Source organism: Schistocerca americana, chromosome 6, assembly GCF_021461395.2.
Source record: "Schistocerca americana isolate TAMUIC-IGC-003095 chromosome 6, iqSchAmer2.1, whole genome shotgun sequence".
NCBI lineage: Eukaryota > Metazoa > Arthropoda > Insecta > Orthoptera > Acrididae > Schistocerca > Schistocerca americana.
The window spans coordinates 383,422,052-383,442,692 of record NC_060124.1 but is presented as its reverse complement, the minus strand read 5'-3'; the positions used below and the strand labels follow the sequence as shown (position 1 = coordinate 383,442,692).

Sequence of the window (20,641 nt, the reverse complement as noted above, 5' to 3'; positions counted from 1 at the left end):
ATGTAACTAAAATTACATTTTGACAAGTAATTTTAGCCTTACCTGAAGGTGTGATCTTTCCACAACAGCCAATATTTGTGCAGTATTTCTGCCTGACTACCATCTCTGTTATTGTCAGGTTTTCCATTAACTGATAGAGAAGTGCCTTTCTTTTGATTTCCCTTCAAAAAATTTTTCTTGCATTTTGTATGCATATTTTGCCTGACTAGTGTGCTCACAAACACTTCTGCAAACCCTTTTTTTGAAGAATTTCTCAATGCAGTTTCAGCACACGAATCCAGATGAGTACACTGTTCATCCCCTTCATCTTCTAAAGTTCTATCTTTTTTTGAAGATATTTCCAATTCACTCACTTGACTCTCTGCAGCATTTACCTCTTGTGTATCTTTGATAAAACCTATGGTGTCATCATTACTGATTTTCACATCAGATTGTGGGCTAAAATTTTGTTCAGTTTCAATGGAAACTTTACCTCCTGAAGACTCATTCTCTTGCTGAATTATTGTTACCTGCATCCCACCTACAACATCAATATCACATTTGCAAATGCATCCTACATTCGTAACTTTACACATTAATGAATCACATTTATAATTTATTATTTCATCTGAGAATGTATCAGTAATAGTGGAACTGTTCACTGCTTCAGAGACACATTTAGAACTGCTCATTAAATCTCTTGATTTAGGCATATTATCTACACTGTTCAGAACATCTACAGTTACACCTGGGCATTTCATTAAACATGGAAGGTTTCTGGCATAATCTGATGGTTCAGAGCAATTTTCCTTTTCTTGATAAACTGTTTTACAGTTATTTGACTGCATTTGTTCAAGCCTATTTATCATCTCAGTCTTTTCTGGGCGCAAAGTACCATGTTGTTCCTTATTGGTAGCACAATCATGTTCATAGAAATCTTTATTCTCATCTGACATTTGTGCAGAACTGTGCTCAAAGGACTGCAAAACTTTCTGGTGTCCTGTTTCAGCAGTCTTACCACAGTTTACAGATAATGGTGCTTTAAGAGTAGGTTTCCTTTTGTTAAACTTAAAAGAGGTATCCAAGATTTTTGCATGCTTATCAAATCTTTTCTTGCTGAGTTCAATCTCTTTCTTGAATTCGTCTAGCTTTCTATTGACAATGGACAGTTCTCTCATCTTCACTCGCTTCCTTTGCTCTTCCTCTCTGAGTATCCTGGAACTTCAGATACAAGGATATAATGTTCTGTGCAAAAAGCCTTATGTATAATCAAACAAATAATGTCGATTTAATTCTAAATAAGACACTAAAAACATTAAAGCTATTGACCCTACCCATAAGGAAACAGAAAATAAACTTGAAATTACCAGCTGCAAAATTATTCACATCTGTTGAGAACGAGAAACAATAGAGAGTAATAAATTTCTTCATTGCGAAATAAGAGAAAATATTGCTAGATAAAAAGGTGTACAAAATGGCATATGTATGAAAGCTAACATGAGTTAAGGATTACTTTCCTACATATAAGTACGAGATGATAATGATGATGATGATGATTTGTGGTAAAGGCACTAAATAGCATGATCATCTGTACAATTGCTTGAATTAAATACCAATGAGTATGGTGAAAATCTGTTGAAAAATAACAATAAATTGAAAAACTAATTTTTTCCCACACACAAGAACTGAAAAGATAAGCCTGATATGGTGAGCATCATAAAAGACCATCAATAAAAGTCAGACAAAAACAGCTGAATAATTAGATAAATTCAAGTATCTTTCTCTTTCTGCAACAGCATTCATTGCTGAATGTAGCATGTAAGTGCCAGTCTTAGGTCAGCAATACATCAGTACCTAGTGCTGTTTCATCTGGATGTCGATGGCTTGAGACACTAATGTTCACACAGAATTTCTTCGTCTTAAATGAGATACACATTTATGAATGGGATCTTAAGCTTGCTTACATTATACACTAGTAGAATAGTCCTTTCAGAACATCAAAACATGTCAGTTTTCTACTGTTACATATGCGTACAAACTTTATTTTCTTGAATGTGTGCAATAATCAATATTTTCACCTTTATTATTATTATTATTATTATTTCGTAACAAACATCCACTTAATCTGAGAAGCACTGAGCAGTGGACCAACATTTAAAAAAAGAAGTCAATGACCAAAAGTCAACAGACCAGTGAAGTTGCATCATTTAATGTGTTGGGATGGCAGGGGTTGTTTGGGGTAAATAGAGCACTCTGACAAAGAACGCAACAAGCCAAATAAATGAGTAACGGCAGTCACAAACATCATGGCTATGGGCATAGTCACTGTTAAATTCCTTTCTATACAGTCCAGTCACATTAATGTGACCACCACCTCTGTTTGATCTCAATGTACAATTACCACTCACAGATGGCATGTGGCCGCTCTAGCAGTGGAGGATATCCACAGAATGTTTGGGAATGCGGAAAACAGTGCAGTCATTGTCATAATGCTGAATGAAGCAATTTAACTGACACCCAAAAGGGCATGATCACTGACTTTCAGGCCAAGGGTGGAATCATTTCCAAAATGGCTAAGTTTTTAAACTGTTCACATGCTGCAGTGGTTAAAGTATACCCTGCATGGCAAAATGGCGCTGTCCAAAACCCACACCAAGGCAACTCTAGTGCACCATGGACCATAAATTACAGAGGTGAACAACAGCTGTGGAGTTGTGTATGGGCAAATAGAAGTGCAACTGCTGGCTGCTCAGACAAACCAAGAGGCTACCAAATGTGTCTCCTCAAAGACTATTCAGTGAACATTGCTGCATATGGGCCTGTGCAGCAAGTGTCTGGTTCATGTACCCTTGCTGCCAGCCGCTCACTGGCAATGAAGACAGGAATTTGCCCACCAGTACCATAACTGGATGTCCAACAAATCATGTTTGATGCTGCATCAGACAGATGGTCATTGGTGTGTACAGTGTAAAAGGTCTGAAAGCAAAGGTCCTGCATGTATTAAGGTCTGGGGAATGTTTCTGTGGCATTCACTGGATGATCTTGTCATTGTGGAAGGTATAATGGATCAACAGAAGTATGCATCTACCCTTGGGGACCATGTCCACCACTGCATGAAATTTATATTTCCTCGGCACAATGGCGTCTAGCAACAGGATAATGCAACATCTCACGCAGCTCACAGTGTATGGTCGTGGTTCAAAGAGCATTAGGATGACTTTACTGTACTCCTCTAGCCCTCTAGCCCCCCCTCCCGATTTAAGCCCTATTGAGAATCTGTGAGGACCACATCGATCAGGTTGTTCTTGCCATGTATCCTCAATCAAGAAAACTAGCACAGCTGCCCATGACACTGGAGTCAGCATTGCTCCACATCCCTATTGGTACCTTCCAGAACCTCACTAACTCTATTCCTGCTCACCTTGTGGTGCTCCATACTGCAGAAGTTGGTTATTTACACTTTTGATAGGTGGCCATATTAATGTGACTGGACAGTGCTTATACTGAAAATTCCTGGATAGAAGAACAAGTAAAATAAAGAAAAGGCAACATTTCAACTATAGTGGACAGGTGTGTGGCACACAGATACATATAATAGAAAAAAGTTAACTGTTTAACTGTTTTCTATTACATATTTCTGTAGACCATGCACCAATCCTCTATAGGTAAATGATTGTCTTTCTCTTATTTTACATATTCTTCTATATACTACGAGATTGTCTTTCATGATATAACAGTTATCATTCTATCTAGTATTTTCTATTACCATATTATGTGAAACTTCATCTTAAAAGAAAAACTGCAACACACTCATACCTTTCAATATCTGCTGTCTTAGGTTGAGAGCATTTTGCAGCTCTCTTGGAAGTCTTCCTCACCTGAAAATAAAAGAAATTGGTCTTACAATAAATCACATATCTTTATCAGTGCTATAGGTCATAAATACACTCCTGGAAATGGAAAAAAGAACACATTGACACCGGTCGCTCAGACCCACCATACTTGCTCCGGACACTGCGAGAGGGCTGTACAAGCAATGATCACACGCACGGCACAGCGGACACACCAGGAACCGCGGTGTTGGCCGTCGAATGGCGCTAGCTGCGCAGCATTTGTGCACCGCTGCCGTCAGTGTCAGCCAGTTTGCCGTGGCATACGGAGCTCCATCGCAGTCTTTAACACTGGTAGCATGCCGCGACAGCGTGGACGTGAACCGTATGTGCAGTTGACGGACTTTGAGCGAGGGCGTATAGTGGGCATGCGGGAGGCCGGGTGGACGTACCGTCGAATTGCTCAACACGTGGGGCGTGAGGTCTCCACAGTACATCGATGTTGTCGCCAGTGGTCGGCGGAAGGTGCACGTGCCCGTCGACCAGGGACCGGACCGCAGCGACGCACGGATGCACGCCAAGACCGTAGGATCCTATGCAGTGCCGTAGGGGACCGCACCGCCACTTCCCAGCAAATTAGGAACACTGTTGCTCCTGGGGTATCGGCGAGGACCATTCGCAACCGTCTCCATGAAGCTGGGCTACGGTCCCGCACACCGTTAGACCGTCTTCCGCTCACGCCCCAACATCGTGCAGCCCGCCTCCAGTGGTGTCGCGACAGGCGTGAATGGAGGGACGAATGGAGACGTGTCGTCTTCAGCGATGAGAGCCGCTTCTGCCTTGGTGCCAATGATGGTCGTATGCGTGTTTGGCGCCGTGCAGGTGAGCGCCACAATCAGGACTGCATACGACCGAGGCACACAGGGCCAACACCCGGCATCATGGTGTGGGGAGCGATCTCCTACACTGGCCGTACACCACTGGTGATCGTCGAGGGGACACTGAATAGTGCACGGTACATCCAAACCGTCAGCGAACCCATCGTTCTACCTTTCCTAGACCGGCAAGGGAACTTGCTGTTCCAACAGGACAATGCACGTCCGCATGTATGCCGTGCCATCCAACGTGCTCTAGAAGGTGTAAGTCAACTACCCTGGCCAGCAAGATCTCCGGATCTGTCCCCCATTGAGCATGTTTGGGACTGGATGAAGCGTCGTCTCACGCGGTCTGCACGTCCAGCACGAACGCTGGTCCAACTGAGGCGCCAGGTGGAAATGGCATGGCAAGCCGTTCCACAGGACTACATCCAGCATCTCTACGATCGTCTCCATGGGAGAATAGCAGCCTGCATTGCTGCGAAAGGTGGATATACACTGTACTAGTGCCGACATTGTGCATGCTCTGTTGCCTGTGTCTATGTGCCTGTGGTTCTGTCAGTGTGATCATGTGATGTATCTGACCCCAGGAATGTGTCAATAAAGTTCCCCTTCCTGGGACAATGAATTCACGGTGTTCTTTTTTCCATTTCCAGGAGTGTATCAGCTAGAGAGAATATTAGACATTTTTCATATCTTAGGACACAAAATACGACAAGAAATGTCCAAACTTAATTAATATAAGCAAAATTAAGGCAACAGCTAAACAGGCTTCATATTATACACTTCTGACATCATCATTGTGTGGATGATCTGTAGTATTGTAAACACTGAATAAATTTTCAGCTGCCAAGATGGCTAAAATCATTTATTCATACAGATTACTGGTTGCAGCAATTCCCTGTTGCCATCTTCAGATCGGCAAAAGATGGGACACAAATTTCAGGATATAGCAATTAACAGAACAGCTTTCACAATTATATCCAAGATATGCAACACATGGAATAACAACATACTTATGTTTCCACATTACACAATCTTCTCCTTCAGTACAATAAGTGGTGCTATACAATGTATGACTGTGTTGGTACTGTGAGCTATACTAGAAGTCGGCATTTCAGTTTTAAAATAACAGCTGTTACACACGTTATTACGCCAATTACTAGTATTCACATTCATCATCACTTCACAACTGACAGGCCTCAGTGTGAACTTCTTAGTGTTGTGAACTTCTTAGTGTTACATAAGTATATCTGATGGCACAGAAGTAGTATGAATCAGTACCATCTCACATTACATTAAGGTATGGATCTACTACACCCTGTAGTTATATATGTCTAAATAATTATCAAAACACCAAAGCTAAATCCATATTTTACAGTAATAATGTAAAAAGGTTTGCTTATGAATTATGTCTTATGAACGTTGCACGCAATTTTACAGACTTTTTTTTTTAATTGTTGAATATTGACTTGGCTTGTGTATTATGATAATAATTTAAACTAAATTAAACACCACCCAAGCACTCCATGAAGGCCGAACAGTACCAACCAGATGCTGTGTCTTCCTCAGCCCAGAGACGTCAATGGACGTGGATATTGAGGGGCATGTGGTTAGCACAATGCTCCCCTCGTCATATGTCAGTTTACAAGACCAGAACTGCTACTTCTCAATCAAGTGGTTCCTCAATGAGATTTTCACTCTGCAGCGGAGTGTGAGCTGATACGAAACTTCCTGGCAGATTAAAACTGTGTGCTCGACCGAGACTCGAACTCGGGACCTTTGCCTTTCGCAGGCAAGTGCTCTACCAACTGAGCTACCGAAGCACGACTCACGCCCAGTACTCACAGCTAGCTGTGAGTACTGGAGCTGTGAGTACCAGGCGTGAGTCGTGCTTCGGTAGCTCAGTTGGTAGAGCACTTGCCCGCGAAACGCAAAGGTCCCGAGTTCGAGTCTCAGTCAGGCACACAGTTTTAATCTGTCAGGAAGTTTCATATGAGCGCACACTCCACTGCAGAGTGAAAATCTCATTCTGGAAACATCCCCCAGGCTGTGGCTAAGCCACGTCTCAGCAATATCCTTTCTTTCAGGAGTGCTAGTTCTGCAAGGTTCGCAGGAGAGCTGCAAAGTTTGGAAGGTAGGAGACGAGATACTGGCAGAAGTAAAGCTGTGAGTACCGTGCGTGAGTCGTGCTTCAGTAGCTCAGTTGGTAGAGCACTTGCCCACGAAAGGCAAAGGTCCCGAGTTCGAGTCTCGGTCGGGCACACAGTTTTAATCTGCCAGGAAGTTTCATATCAGCGCACACTCCGCTGCAGAGTGAAAATCTCATTCTGGAAACATCCCCCAGGCTGTGGCTAAGCCATGTCTCCGCAATATCCTTTCTTTCTGGAGTGCTAGTTCTGCAAGGTTCGCAGGAGAGCTTCTGTAAAGTTTGGAAGGTAGGAGACGAGATACTGGTAGAAGTAAAGCTGTGAGTACCGGGCGTGAGTCGTGCTTCGGTAGCTCAGTTGGTAGAGCACTTGCCCGCGAAAGGCAAAGGTCCTGATTTCGAGTCTCGGTCGGGCACAGAGTTTTAATCTGCCAGGAAGTTTCAAGTGGTTCCTCAGTTTGCCTCACAAGGGCTGACTGCACCCCGCTTGCCAACAGCACTTGGCAGACCAGATGGTCACCCATTCAAGTGCTAGCCCAGTAAGACAGCACTTAACTTTGGTGATCTCATGGGAACCAGTGTTATTACTGTGGCAAGGCCATTGGCATGATAATAATTTAGACATGTAATTATATGGAATAGTCGGTCCATGCTTTATTGTGAGATGACAATATCAGTTCATACTACCACTGTGCCATCTGATGATTTACATATCACTAAGGAGTTTACGCTGGAATATGTCAGTTGTAAAGTGATGAGTGTGAGTACTAGTACTTGGCACAATAACATGTGTGTATATAGCTATTATTTTGAAATTGACATGCTATCTGCTAGCATAGCTCATAATGCCAACATGGACATACACAGGGTAGCACCACTTACTGTACTGAAAGAAAAGATTGTGAAATCATTCAAATGTAGCTATGTTGTTATTCCATGTACTGCAAATCTAGGATATTTGTTATAACGTCAAGTTGAACACATATATTTCATAACGACACAACACATATGTGTCACTGAGCAAGTTGACAAAGCAAGACATGTGAACAAGGTGACATTCGAATGAACACTTGAGTCCAAGTCTAGTGGCTGCTGCCTGGCTGGCCGCTTAGGTGGCATGGCTGCTGCATGGCTGGCAGACAGCGCCGCATGTAGAGGACGCGCGTAATTGTGCGGCGGCACTTTTAATGATCGGCTAGTCACAACACCTTTCCCCCTTTGAAATTTTTGCACTGGTCTTGATGGAGGTGGCCTGGAGATTGCTAACGCCCATAGGTGTTGTTTGACTGGCCATAAAGTCTCGAGAAGGAGGCTTCCCGTACGGACGGAAGTGTCCCCGATGATAACGGGTCGAGATGACAGGAGACATAGGGGTCGAATCTGCTGGGGCCCCATGCACCAATCTGCCCGTTGCGGCAAGTCCAGTTGATATAACAGGAGACATGGGCGATGTGTCGGCGTCCGTAGGAGAAGGAGGCGAGTAGATTGGCTCCGACAGATGATGGTCACCCGGTTCCTGCATGGGCACGTCTCCTGGTGGCGTCCGTTCTTGTACTGGCACCGAGATGACAGTGAGAGGGCTACATTGTGAGTAATGATAGATGCCAAGATCCCGAGCGTCAGGTAGAGCCGAAGGTGGTGTAGCGGCATTCGGAACAGGCATTGCCGGCACACGAGGCTGCAGCTGGTCTGAGTGACGCACTACAACACCCGTGTCTGTCTGGATTTCATACAGGCATTGGCCACGGTGTCGTAAGATGCGGCTCGGACTCCATTGTGTCCGCCTGCCATATCCACGTACCCAGACAAGGTCGTCGGCGGTGAATCGACACAGCGAAGCGGCCGTGAGGTGGAAGGCCGCAGAAGATGAAAGTGCGTGCGGGGCTGTCAGCCATGTAAGAGATCAGCCAGGCTGTGGTCGCCCATGGGGGTGAAACTGTAAGAAGCCAGAAATTGGAGAAGCGCATCATCAGCTGCAGAAGAAGTCAGAAGTTTCCGCATCTGAGCCTTAAATGTGCGGACCAGTCGTTCAGCCTCACCGTTTGATTGTGGATGGAACAGAGGGGCCGTGACATGCATAACGCCGTGACGAGCACAAAAATCAACAAATTCGGAAGAGGCAAATTGCAGACCATTATCAGTAACAAGAGTAGAGGGAAGGTCTTCCAAAGAAAAAATGAAGGCGAGAGCACTTGTGGTTGCCGAGGTGGTAGGCGACGTGCAACGGACAATGAAAGGAAAGTTAGAGTAGGCGTCAATTACGAGGAGCCAATAAGTACCTAAAAAAGGTCCTGCGAAGTCAGCATGAATGCGCTCCCAGGGCGTCTCAGGCGAAGGCCACGGTGACAAAGATGACTTCGGGGCGCCGGCCTGTGACGCAAAAGGGCCACAGGCAACGACCATGTGTGCTATTTCAGAGTCGATGCCCGGCCAGTACACATAACGGCACACCAGAGATTTTGTGCGAGACACACCCCAGTGCCCTTGGTGAAGGAGGCGCAAAACCAAAGCACGCAAAGACGCAGGTACCACAACATGCAGCGAAGCATTTTCGGTGGAAAGGAGGATAACACCAACCCTAGCTGTGAGGCGGTTACGCAAAGTGTAGTAGTTCTGCAACGGGTCAGAAGTCTTAGCGGAGAGACGATCTGGCCAACCCTTCTGAATACAGCGTAAAACCCAGGAGAGGGTAGGATCAGAACCCGTAGCAGCTGCCAGCCGGTCCCCAGTGATGGGGAATCCGCCCACAACCTGCTGCTCAGCAACATCCAGATGGAAACACAAAAGTTCGTCCCTATCAAATGCCAGATCAGGACCCATGGGAAGGCAAGACAGTGCATCAGCATTCGCATGTTGAGCCGTCGGCCGGAAATGAATCTCATAATTGAAATGAGACAAGTAAAGAGCCCAGAGAGCCCAACGGTGGAGGCGGTGTGCAGCCTTGTCGGGAAGTGCCGATGATGGATGAAACAAGGAAACAAGCGGTTTGTGATCCGTAACAAGATGAAATTTGGATCCATAGAGAAAAACACCAAACTTATGAAGAGCATAAATAATGGCCAAAGCTTCTTTTTCAATTTGAGAATACTTTTGTTGGGCATTCATGAGCGTTTTGGAGGGATAAACAATTGGTTGTGCAGAGCCATCTGAAAAACGGTACACAAGGACTTCACCAACCCCGTATTGAGAGGCATCCATGGCAAGAACAAGATGTTGGCCAGGTCGATAAGTAGCCAGGCACGGGGCCTGTTTCAGCATAGTCTTCAATTTCAGGAAAGCAGCATCACATGACGCAGACCAGTGAAAAGGCACATTTTTATGCAACAGGTGATGCAACAGCTGAGCCACCGATGCAGCAGATGGTAAAAACTTGTGATAGTATGCTATTTTCCCCAAGAAGGTCTGCAGTTCCTTAACAGATGTAGGGCAAGGAAGGGCATTGATCGCAGCGACAGTTTGCTGAAGCAGACGAATACCTTCCCGAGAGAGTTGAAACCCCAAGTACGTGATAGATGCCTGAAAAAATTGTGATTTCTGAAGATTACACTTAAGACCGGCAGTCTGTAAGACACGAAAAAGTGTGCAGAGGTTCTGAAGATGTTCTTCAGTGGTGGAGCCAGTGACAACAATGTCGTCCATGTAATTTATGCACCCAGGGACAGGGAGCTATAATTGTTCCAAGAATCGCTGAGAGAGAGCAGGGGCACTGGCAACCCCGAATAGCCATCGTTGGTACTGATAGAGGCCAAAAGGCGTGTTAAGGACCAGAAACTGCTGGGAAGCAGCGTCGAGAGGAAGTTGATGATAAGCTTCTGACAGGTCAATTTTAGAAAAATACTGGCCTCCCGCAAGTTTAATTCTTTAGGTCACAGGGTATGTGTCAATGAGGCATTGCGCATTTACAGTGGCTTTAAAATCGCCATAGAGACGAATATCACCATTGTGCTTAGCAACGACAATGACAGGAGAGGACCACTCACTGGAAGTGACAGGACGCAAGACCTCTGAAGTAGTGAGACGATCAAGCTCCCGTTTTACCCGATCACGAAGGGCCACAGGAATGGGCCGAGCCCGAAAAAACTTTGGCCGAGCAGTGGGTTTGAGCATGCTATGAGCTTCAAAGTCGTTTGCACGGCCGAACCCAGGAGAAAAAGGGGACAAAAATGTCATCGACAAGGAATCCAACTGAGCATAAGGAATAGCATCAGAGACGATACTGACAGAGTCATCTATGGAGAACCCAAAAACGCGAAAGGCTTCGAAACCAAAAAGATTCTCTGCGTTACTCTGGTCGACCACAAATATGGGAACAGTGCGAACGACAGATTTGTAAGATACCTCAGCATTAAATTGTCCCAAGAGAGAAATCTGTTTATTGTACGTCCGTGATTGCCGAGTGACAGGGGACAGGAGTGGAGAACCCAGCTGAAGATACGTCTGAAAATTAATTATAGTGGCAGCAGAACCGGTATCCACCTGCATGCGAACATCCCGACCAAGGATTTGCACAGTGAGGAATAACTTCCCTGAAAGGGAAGAAGTGCAATTGACAGACAAGGTTTGCAGGAGAGCTTCTGTAAAGTTTGGAAGATAGGAGACGAGGTACTGGCAGAAGTAAAGCTGTGAGTACCGGGCGTGAGTCGTGCTTCAGTAGCTCAGTTGGTAGAGCACTTGCCCGCGAAAGGCAAAGGTCCCGAGTTCGAGTCTCGGTCGGGCACACAGTTTTAATCTGCCAGGAAGTTTCATATCAGCGCACACTCCGCTGCAGAGTGAAAATCTCATTCTAGAGACTTACATGTTTGTTCGTCTGTGACATGAAATGCCAAGAAGTGCTGCCGAAGACATTTTTCGTAATCAGACCAGTCTTCCGCCATCTCATCATAAGGAGGAAAAGGAGGTATAGACAACGACGAGAAACGCCCTGCATTTGATGCCGTGATGAAATCGCGAATCGCCGATGTTAGAAGCGTTTGCTGTTCAATGAGACCTTGCAATAGTTGCTCAACAGTAGCCATGGAAACCTGTGGGTCAATGATGAAAAGGAAAAATCCACTACCTCGTCACCAATTGTTATAACGTCAAGTTGAACACATATATTTCAAAACGACACAACACATATATGTCACTGAGCAAGTTGACAAAGCAAGACATGTGAACAAAGTGACATTCAAATGAACATTGAGTCCAAGTCTAGCGGCCGCTGCCTGGCTGGCTGCTTAGATGGCGTGGCTGCTGCATGGCTGGCAGACAGCGCCGCATGTAGAGGACGCGTGTAATTGCGCGGCGGCACTTTGAATGATCGGCTAGTCACATCAATAATATTATGTATCATGAATTCATTGCTGTATCCTAACATTTTGGTCCCACCTTTTGCGGATCCAATGATGGCAATGCAGAACTGTTGAAACCGGTAACACCAGTCTAAATGGTATCAGAAGATTGAAAACTAATATGGGAGTGTACCTCAACTTTTTCTGCTGATTCCAAATCCGTTTTCAGTTTTTCCTTTCACATACTGTTTTGTCACAATTTGATTTCAAAAATATACTGCTGTGCATATTGCTGAAGGGAAATTTCTCAATGTGGCCATATATACTTTTAGGCTGTTGTTCTAGTTGTTATTGTGTGACCTTGAAAGTGTTGTTTATTCCAAGGCTTGAATTAAAGTGCTATATTGTGTTTATTTTCTATATTTAAGACAGTATTAATAATAGAGTTCACCTATTGTTTGTAGATACTACAAAATCAACAATGTATGTGAACAACCCCAAATGTTTTCTGTTACATTTGTGGAAATTATACAGTGTATTAAGTAGAGAATGATTATAAGAGATTTTGTGAGAAAAGCTTACCATGCTTATTTTAAAATGAATCTTGGTGGCTAGAACAAGGGATGAGCAGCACAGACAGTTTGCCACTATTGTGGTGCGGAGGGAGCATAAAAATCACCTTCATGACTGTTACTTCTGTTAGTTAATGTCCAGCAGTGTAGTTCAAAAAATAAGAAATAAACTGTGCATCCAAGCACTGATTCAACCATTAGGCAGTTGCACATGGGGAAGATCTGATTGCTCCTCTCCCTCCAGCTGCTTTAGAGAACATGGCAAAAGATGATGGTGAAAATAAAGCCGATGCAATCAACAAAGATGACAGTGGTGTCTCCCAGCCTGAATGTAACTTTGCTCCACAATTGTTCTCTCACATTGATCTTAATGATCATGTATGAGGTTTGAATTTGCCTAAGGAAATTGTGGAACTTCTTGGCTCCCAGTTAAAAAGTAAGTTCTTCTGGACTCAAGAACATGATACTCATGGTACAGACACTGAGAGACAGAACTAATTCCTTTATTTTCACAGAACAAGTCCTTGGGTTACTGCAAAAACATAAACAAGTTAATGCACTTCTATGGTGCTGAACATGATCCTGTTCAGTGGAGACTTTTTCTAGACTCATCAGTGAGCAGACTGAAAGAAACATTGCTGCACGATGAGAATGTGTATGGGTCCATTCTTGTGTCCCATTTAGTTCAAATGAAAGAGACATATGAGAACATGAACATACTCTTAACAAGTATCCAATATGAGGAACATAAAAGGCTTATCTATGGTGACTTCAAAGTCACTACTAGGACAACAAACTGGTTTCACAAAAACGCTTGTTTTCTTTGTGAATGAGCCAGTCGGGCAAAGCAAAGGAACTGGAGCAAAAGCGTTTGACCAGAGAGAAACAATTTTGTGCCTGACACAAAATATTCTGCACAAACTGCTTGTAAGACAAAAAAAAAACTTGATTCCAGCACTACGCATAAAATTTGGCTTGATGAAGCAATTTGTAAAGGCTCTGCCACAGGACAGACCCCGTTTTAAGTACTTTTCCAAGAAATTTCCCTTCATCAAACAAGACAAATTAAAAACTGGAATTTTTGTTGGTCCTCAAATACAGAAACTGATGAAAGATGGAGATTTTGATAAAACAATGTAGAAGAGAGAAAATGATCGTGCACCTTCTGATCTGTTACAGAGAAGTTTCTAGAGAATAACAAAGATTCTAATTACAAGACTGTTCTTGAAAAAATGTTGCAGAATTTCAAGACGATGAGTTGTAACATGGATGTGAAAGTCCAATTTCCACAGTCACATATCAACTACTGTCTGGAAAATTTGTGACTTTACAGTGAAGAGCAGGGTGAACATTTTTACTAAAATATTAAGGAGATGAAGAGTAGTTACCAATGGAACTGGAATGCAATTATTATGGCCAACTACTATTGGATTTTTAAAGAGAGACATTTGGCATATACAAGGACCTGCAAGGAAGTCAGAGAAAAGAAAGTTTAAAAATTAATGGAACACTGTTGACTTCACATTTTTATACAAGGCAATCATGAAATCAATTTGGGAGGGTCCTGTAGAGTATTTTTCAATTATTTTATTTTTTAAATGTGTTTTGATTAAAGACTAAACTTGTGTGAAATTGTCTTTGAACATATTCGTGGGCTCAGAAGTTAAAATGTCAAAATATTACTTTTTATTTTGTGTAAGAACCTGACATGACACACAAAAAGAGACGTTATTTCTAGAATTAGCATAAAAATTGATTCGAGAACAGCTACTTTCAACAAATAATCTGACAAAAAGTTTTAAAATGTAAACCAAAATGTAATCTATATGAATAAATGATTTTCATGATCTTGGAAGTTGAAAATTTTTTCAGTGTACAGACTCCCCACTGTAGCATAATAAAGAGATTAACTCCTAATACTTCCAAAATCCACCTTACACAACTCTAAATTAATAAAAAGGATGTACAGATATCAGAAAAAGATATTCTTCATCACCTACAAGATAAATCTACATGTGTGAAATCAACTAATGTCCACAAAAATAAACTATAATCATCACAAGCAGTCATAAGCTGTGGAAGACTGGACCCTCAAATTGATAAAGTTCCTCCAACAAAGTCATACAGCAATGATTGCTCTGGCTGATTTTCACCACTGAAAACACTCCTATCCTGCTGTCATCAAAGAGATGAATTCTAGTCAACACTCCACTCAGGTTAAAAAAGCCGCTCTATTAGAGGGCATAGCAGTGATAATAATTCTGTCCTCCAGAACCCCATACCATAAATTCACCGACCACATTTTTGGTGTGCAACTTGCCGCAGCCAACATGGATTTTCAGTTGCCCAACAATGCACGTTATGCAAATTAACACTTCCGTGGTTCATGAATGTAAAATCAGTAAATAAAATCAAATTAATAAATGTGTCATCCCTCTGAATCTGAAGTTGAGCCCATCGGTAGAATTCAATGTGACACATACAATATGTACTAGTTAATTCTTGGTGGAGACTGATATGCTAAGAATTAATATTTATGGTGATGCAGAACATGAACAATACTACTCGGGCTCATGCCAGATCCCCTTGCGATTTGACACGAACTAACACAAGGATCTCGAACCACAGTGGCAAGAGTGCCAATTTCCATTTGCTTGTTGACAATTTTCATTTGCCAGATATATTTCCAATGCATTAAAGATCCAGTTGTTCTCAATTTATGATACACATATTTAAATGTACGACATGTAGGGTAGGTACATTGAGGATACCTTTCAGCATATAAGTCTCTAGATCTCACTGAATTTCGTTGGCATTCTCCATAAATCAGAAGCATATCAACTTGTTCTTTGAAGGAATACATCATTCACATTTGCTTGATTCAATTATACTAGTCTTACCGATCCTATTAGTGTTGTATTGTAAAACTGTCGAATGGTGTTTACATGTCAATGGACATTAGATGAATATGCCATTTTCGGCGAATATTTGCTATTTGCATGATATACGAGAGAGAACCGTCAGAGCATGTCATTCGATAAGTGCCGATGTGATAAGGAATACCACTCAATCCATGATAATAAGATTGTAGCACTGCATTGATACCAATGGTCATCACTTCGAACACCTTCTGAGTGTGTGTGTGCGGTTTGAGGTTTTCGGGCACTAAACAGCGTAACACCTTCTGTAAATGGACATTCATGCCACCTTTGTTACTTTTGTTGACCTTCAAAGATCTTACTGTTACACATCATTGGATTTGTCTCAATAGCCGCCATCAGATAATAAATACCAAATTATAGCATCCCATTTAGAAAAACAAAAGCTGACCTCCATATCTCTTACGCGAGCCCACCTAGCAACAAAAAACTGACGTCATATTATGCCCCCATTGTCCCATGCAAGATTTGTCCCACAAACTTTTCAGCTACTATCATATTTTCAGAGTTATTCTAGGTGGTAACAGTTAGTGACTCACCCTGCATAATACCATATGACATAAGAGAATGAAAATAAGCAAAGCAGACTAATTTTTGTGTCAAATGATCACATACTTCAGATACCGTTTGAATAGTAAAAATGGCAGCATTAAGTCTTTGAACAAGATTCTGAATGTGCGCTTTCCATGGCAGTTTACTATCTATCTGAACACCTAGAAATTTGACATGTTCAGTTTCACTAATCATATGCCCATTCTGTGAAATTAAAACATCATCAGGTTTTGTTGAATTGTGTGTCAGAAACTGCAAAAACTGAGTCTTACTGTGATTTAGCATTAGTTTATTTTCTACAAGCCATGAACTTATGCCAAGAACTGCACTATGTAAAAACAAGCCAACATTGCACACAACTTCCTTTACTACCAAGCCAATGTCATCAGCAAACAGAAATACTTTAGAGTTACCCATAACACTAGAGGGCATATCAATTATATGAATAAGGAGCAGAAGTGACCCCAACACTGATCCCTGTGGTATCCCCCCCCCCCCCCCCAATTTGATCATACTCCACTCAGACCCCACATCACAACCATTCTTAATACTGTGAATAATGACCTCTTTTGCTGTCTATTGCTAAACCAATTGTGAGCTACTCCTTGTATTCTGTAATGGTGCAACTTCTGGAGCAATATTTTGTGATCAACACAATCAAATGCGTTAGTTAAATCAAAAAAATTGCCTAACATTCAAAACCTTTTGTTTAACCCATGTCAATGAATGATACTTCCCCCCATTGCAGATCAGGCAGAGCTGACACCATGGCCCCAATGACACTCGCGCCCCCAGCTGTCATTGCACCACCCCATGTGCCTCAGCCGGCACAGACACCCAGGTCGTGCTCACCACAGACACCCATGCCAACTCCACCAGAGCTGTCAGTGAACTACATAATGTACGCTAACAGCCTCTCTCACACCTGGGGTGTTATCTCTCCTCCTGTGAACTTTGAAGATGTTGTTCAAGAACAGGAGAGTGACAAACAACTGGACAGCCTCTGTCATGACACCTCCAGTGACCTACTACAACTTGATCTAGTGCCCATTCCTTGTTCTACCTGCAAGATTTGGTATGATTTCTCTACAGGCACACTCCATCTCTCCCAGAGAAATTTCAGCACTGTGCTTTTGACCAGATCCACATACTTTCACAAGCAGCATTAATACCACTGTGTTGTTCATGTCTCGAAGTTTCATCTGGCCAGGATATGGGAAGACTGCCATCAGTAGGCATTTGCCCGCACTGCATTCCAGCAACCCAAAGTCAGAAGGCACACCCATGCACCTCTTGGTGCTTTCAATGCAACACACTGCTTTGCTCATGTCCATGTGGACATCATGGGCCAGCTCCCCCCATCCCATGTCAAGCATCACTTGCTGACAATAGTGGACTGCTTCACACGCTGACCAGAGGCAAAACCTTAGTGGACATCATCGCTGATACCGCCACCACTGCTTTTGTTGACACCTGGGTGGCATGCTTTGGCTGCCCCATTCATGTCACAATGGATCATGGCCACCAGTTTGACACTGCATTGTTTACACACTTCACTTAACTATGTGGCATGCAATTGAAATAAATGGTTTTAGCTTCATCATAACTTGCATTGAGAAGTATCTATATTTTATTTCTTGATGGTGACTAGTCTCGGACACCTGTGCCCATTTTCAAACCATCTGCACTATAAGTGTTACATATAAAAGTGACAGCCCATGTACAGAAACTGCCCCTGCAAATTTTCTGTTGTTATGTCGGCCATATACTGTTCTGATTACTGCAGGGATAGTTTCTGTACATAGACTATAGCCTGCAGTTGTCACACTTACAGGATAGATGGTTTGAAAATGGACACAGGTGTCTGAAACTAGTCACCATCAAAAAATAAAAAATAGATACTTCCCAATGCAACTTATGATGATGCTACAGCCAATTATTTCAATTACAAGACAAGCTGCAGACCTATTTTTCACCTGCAGCGTACTGCAAATTCATATTTATGTGGTATGCAGTTACACAGAACTACCAGCTACAACCTGGTGTCTTTCAGTGGGTCCATCTAACACTGAAAGCCTCCCTAACTTGCCACAATGTTGCCTGGATGGAAGCACTCCCTGTGGTACTGCTTGGTCTGTGAGTAACACTGAAAAAAGCAATCGGCACTTCACCTGCCAACCTCATCCACAGATAATCTCTTGTCACTCCTGGTGATTTTATGGAGGAGGTACCACCACCCTATGATGCCTTGGACGCTCCACTTGCAGAATGTCTGTGTACCCATATGGTCCATCTCCAACCTTACGTACCAATGCGACCTGACACCAGCGAAGTATTCTTCAGAGCCACATTGTATCATCACCTGCAGTGAGAGAATGCTTGACATCAAGTGCAATGCCAAGACAGTCAAGGTGCCAACTGGCCAAATAAAGCTGGCTTATGCCTTGACTGGTCCTGCTGCCATTCACTTCCTTGAACCAGTGGAAGACATGTCAATGAATGATACTTCCCCCCATTGCGAATCAGGCAGAGCTGACACCATTTCATGAAACTCACAGCCTTGAAGCCAACAACAAATTACTACGGACAGCTCGCAGCCAGTGCTGCCTGCCACTGTTGTCACTAGCCAGTGGTGTAAGGATATGCCCACTGTGCATCCTGCCAGACCCACATGCTGATGTCATGTGCCACCGCCCAGTCACTGCTGACAGTCCTGCAACCAATGTTCTCTTGCTGGACACTACGAAGCACATTAAATGCAAATATCTGTCACACAGGCCAGCCACAGGCTGGACACCTCAGAGCTACTTGCAGTTGGCATAAATTGTCTGTATACAGTTTGGAAACCATGTGCTGGAATATACCAATGTCTAATTGGAAGTAACTCCACACTAAAGTCATAACGGCCCTGAGGATTTGACAATATGACTCTAAGGCAAGGAACCCTCAGACCACCATATAAAGAACCACGAACTAGATCCTGACCTTTCCACTCTATTTACATATGGGACTTAGGAAGAATGATTGCTCAAATTCCTCTGTTCTCAAGTCAATTACTCTGATCTTGTCTTCATGCACCCTGCAAAAGTGAAGTGTAAAAGGTTGAGCATATTCCTAGATTCTTCACTTAGTTGGGATTCCTGAAAGTCTATCTTTAAGTGTCTGTGAATACAGGTTTTTCAGCATTTACATGACAATCTCTTGTGGATCAAACAAATCTATCACAGTTTAACCATGTTGCCCTTCTTTTTATATGTACAATATCTCTTAATAAGCCTATTTGGTATGGATCTTTATTCATCCCACTCACTTCAGCAATGTCTTATTGTTTAGTAAACCATCACTTTTGTACTGTGACTGCATCTACCCTGTATTCTACCAATGAACCAGTCTATCACTGCTGCTTTGCCTATGACTGAACCTACGTGGTCACTTCATTCTATATCTCCACAAATTGTTACAGCCAGATATATGGAGCTGATTGATTCCAACTGTCACTTATTGATACTTTAGTCATACAATATAATGTTTTGTGTTTTGTGAAGTACACAATTTTATACTACAGTGGCCCCTGCCCCCTCCCCCAATCAATCTACAATGTATTATAGTTAGGAGTATTTGCAAGTTATGTATAGAATCTGATAGGGACTTCATCAAACCACGGAGCTTTGTTCAATTTTAGAGATTTCAGCTATTTCTCAACACAACTGACACATCTACATGGCTTGTTCAGAAAGTAAGTGTACTGTGACTTTTTTTGTTTTTGATGGTTGGCAAGTAGTAGAGGGGGTTGCCCTGACCGGAGCAAGCACTGCAGAGCCATGGTAGCATGTAAACTTATGTTGTAGTGTCCAGTTGTGTCAAAGGTGTCAGTAAGAAATCCTGTCAAGTGTAAGCCACATGCTGTGATCTGCTTCCTATTCATGGAAGGAATAACACCTACCAAAATTTGTTCACAAATCAAAATGGTTTACAGCAAAGGTGTTATGGACAGAATGAGTATGTTTAAGTGTTGTAGGGAGTTTCGCGGAGGCAGAACGAATGCTCATGATGACAGAGGAGTGGAAGACCTTACATTTTGACTGATGACTTGGTGCAAAAAATTAAAAAAAAACTGTTCATGATGACTGCCAACTGACAGTGGATGACGTTTCTACAATATTTCCACAGCTCTCCAGAACTGTCTTATATGAGACACTCACAGAAACACTGGGATACCGGAAACTGTGTGCAAGATAGGTCCCGAAAAGCTGACAGAGCAGCACAAAAAAAATCGAATCAATGGCACACTAGAGTCACTTGAGTTAAAAGGTGAGGATTTTCTGAACTCTATTTTGACTGGAGATGAAATGTGGGTGGCTCATCACAAGACTGAGACAGAAAGACAGTCGTCAAAGTGGTGTTACACCAAAAAATTCAAAACCACAATTTTGGGCAAAAAAATCATGGCTTCAGTGTTTTGGGACTTAAAAAGC

At 42.8% G+C, this 20,641-nt stretch overlaps 1 protein-coding gene across 2 annotated transcripts in view; it reads right to left on the bottom strand.

Moving 5' to 3' along the window:
* LOC124619634 overlaps positions 1–20,641 on the bottom strand; it is a 216,078-nt gene that overhangs the window by 155,297 nt on the left and 40,140 nt on the right. For both annotated transcript variants that reach the window (XM_047146147.1, XM_047146148.1), the window contains exons 2-3: positions 3,796–3,857; positions 43–1,200 (exon numbers count right to left, since the gene is read on the bottom strand). In XM_047146147.1, the coding sequence (XP_047002103.1) occupies positions 43–1,200; positions 3,796–3,857 (1,220 nt within the window). The remainder of the gene's footprint in view (positions 1–42; positions 1,201–3,795; positions 3,858–20,641) is intronic.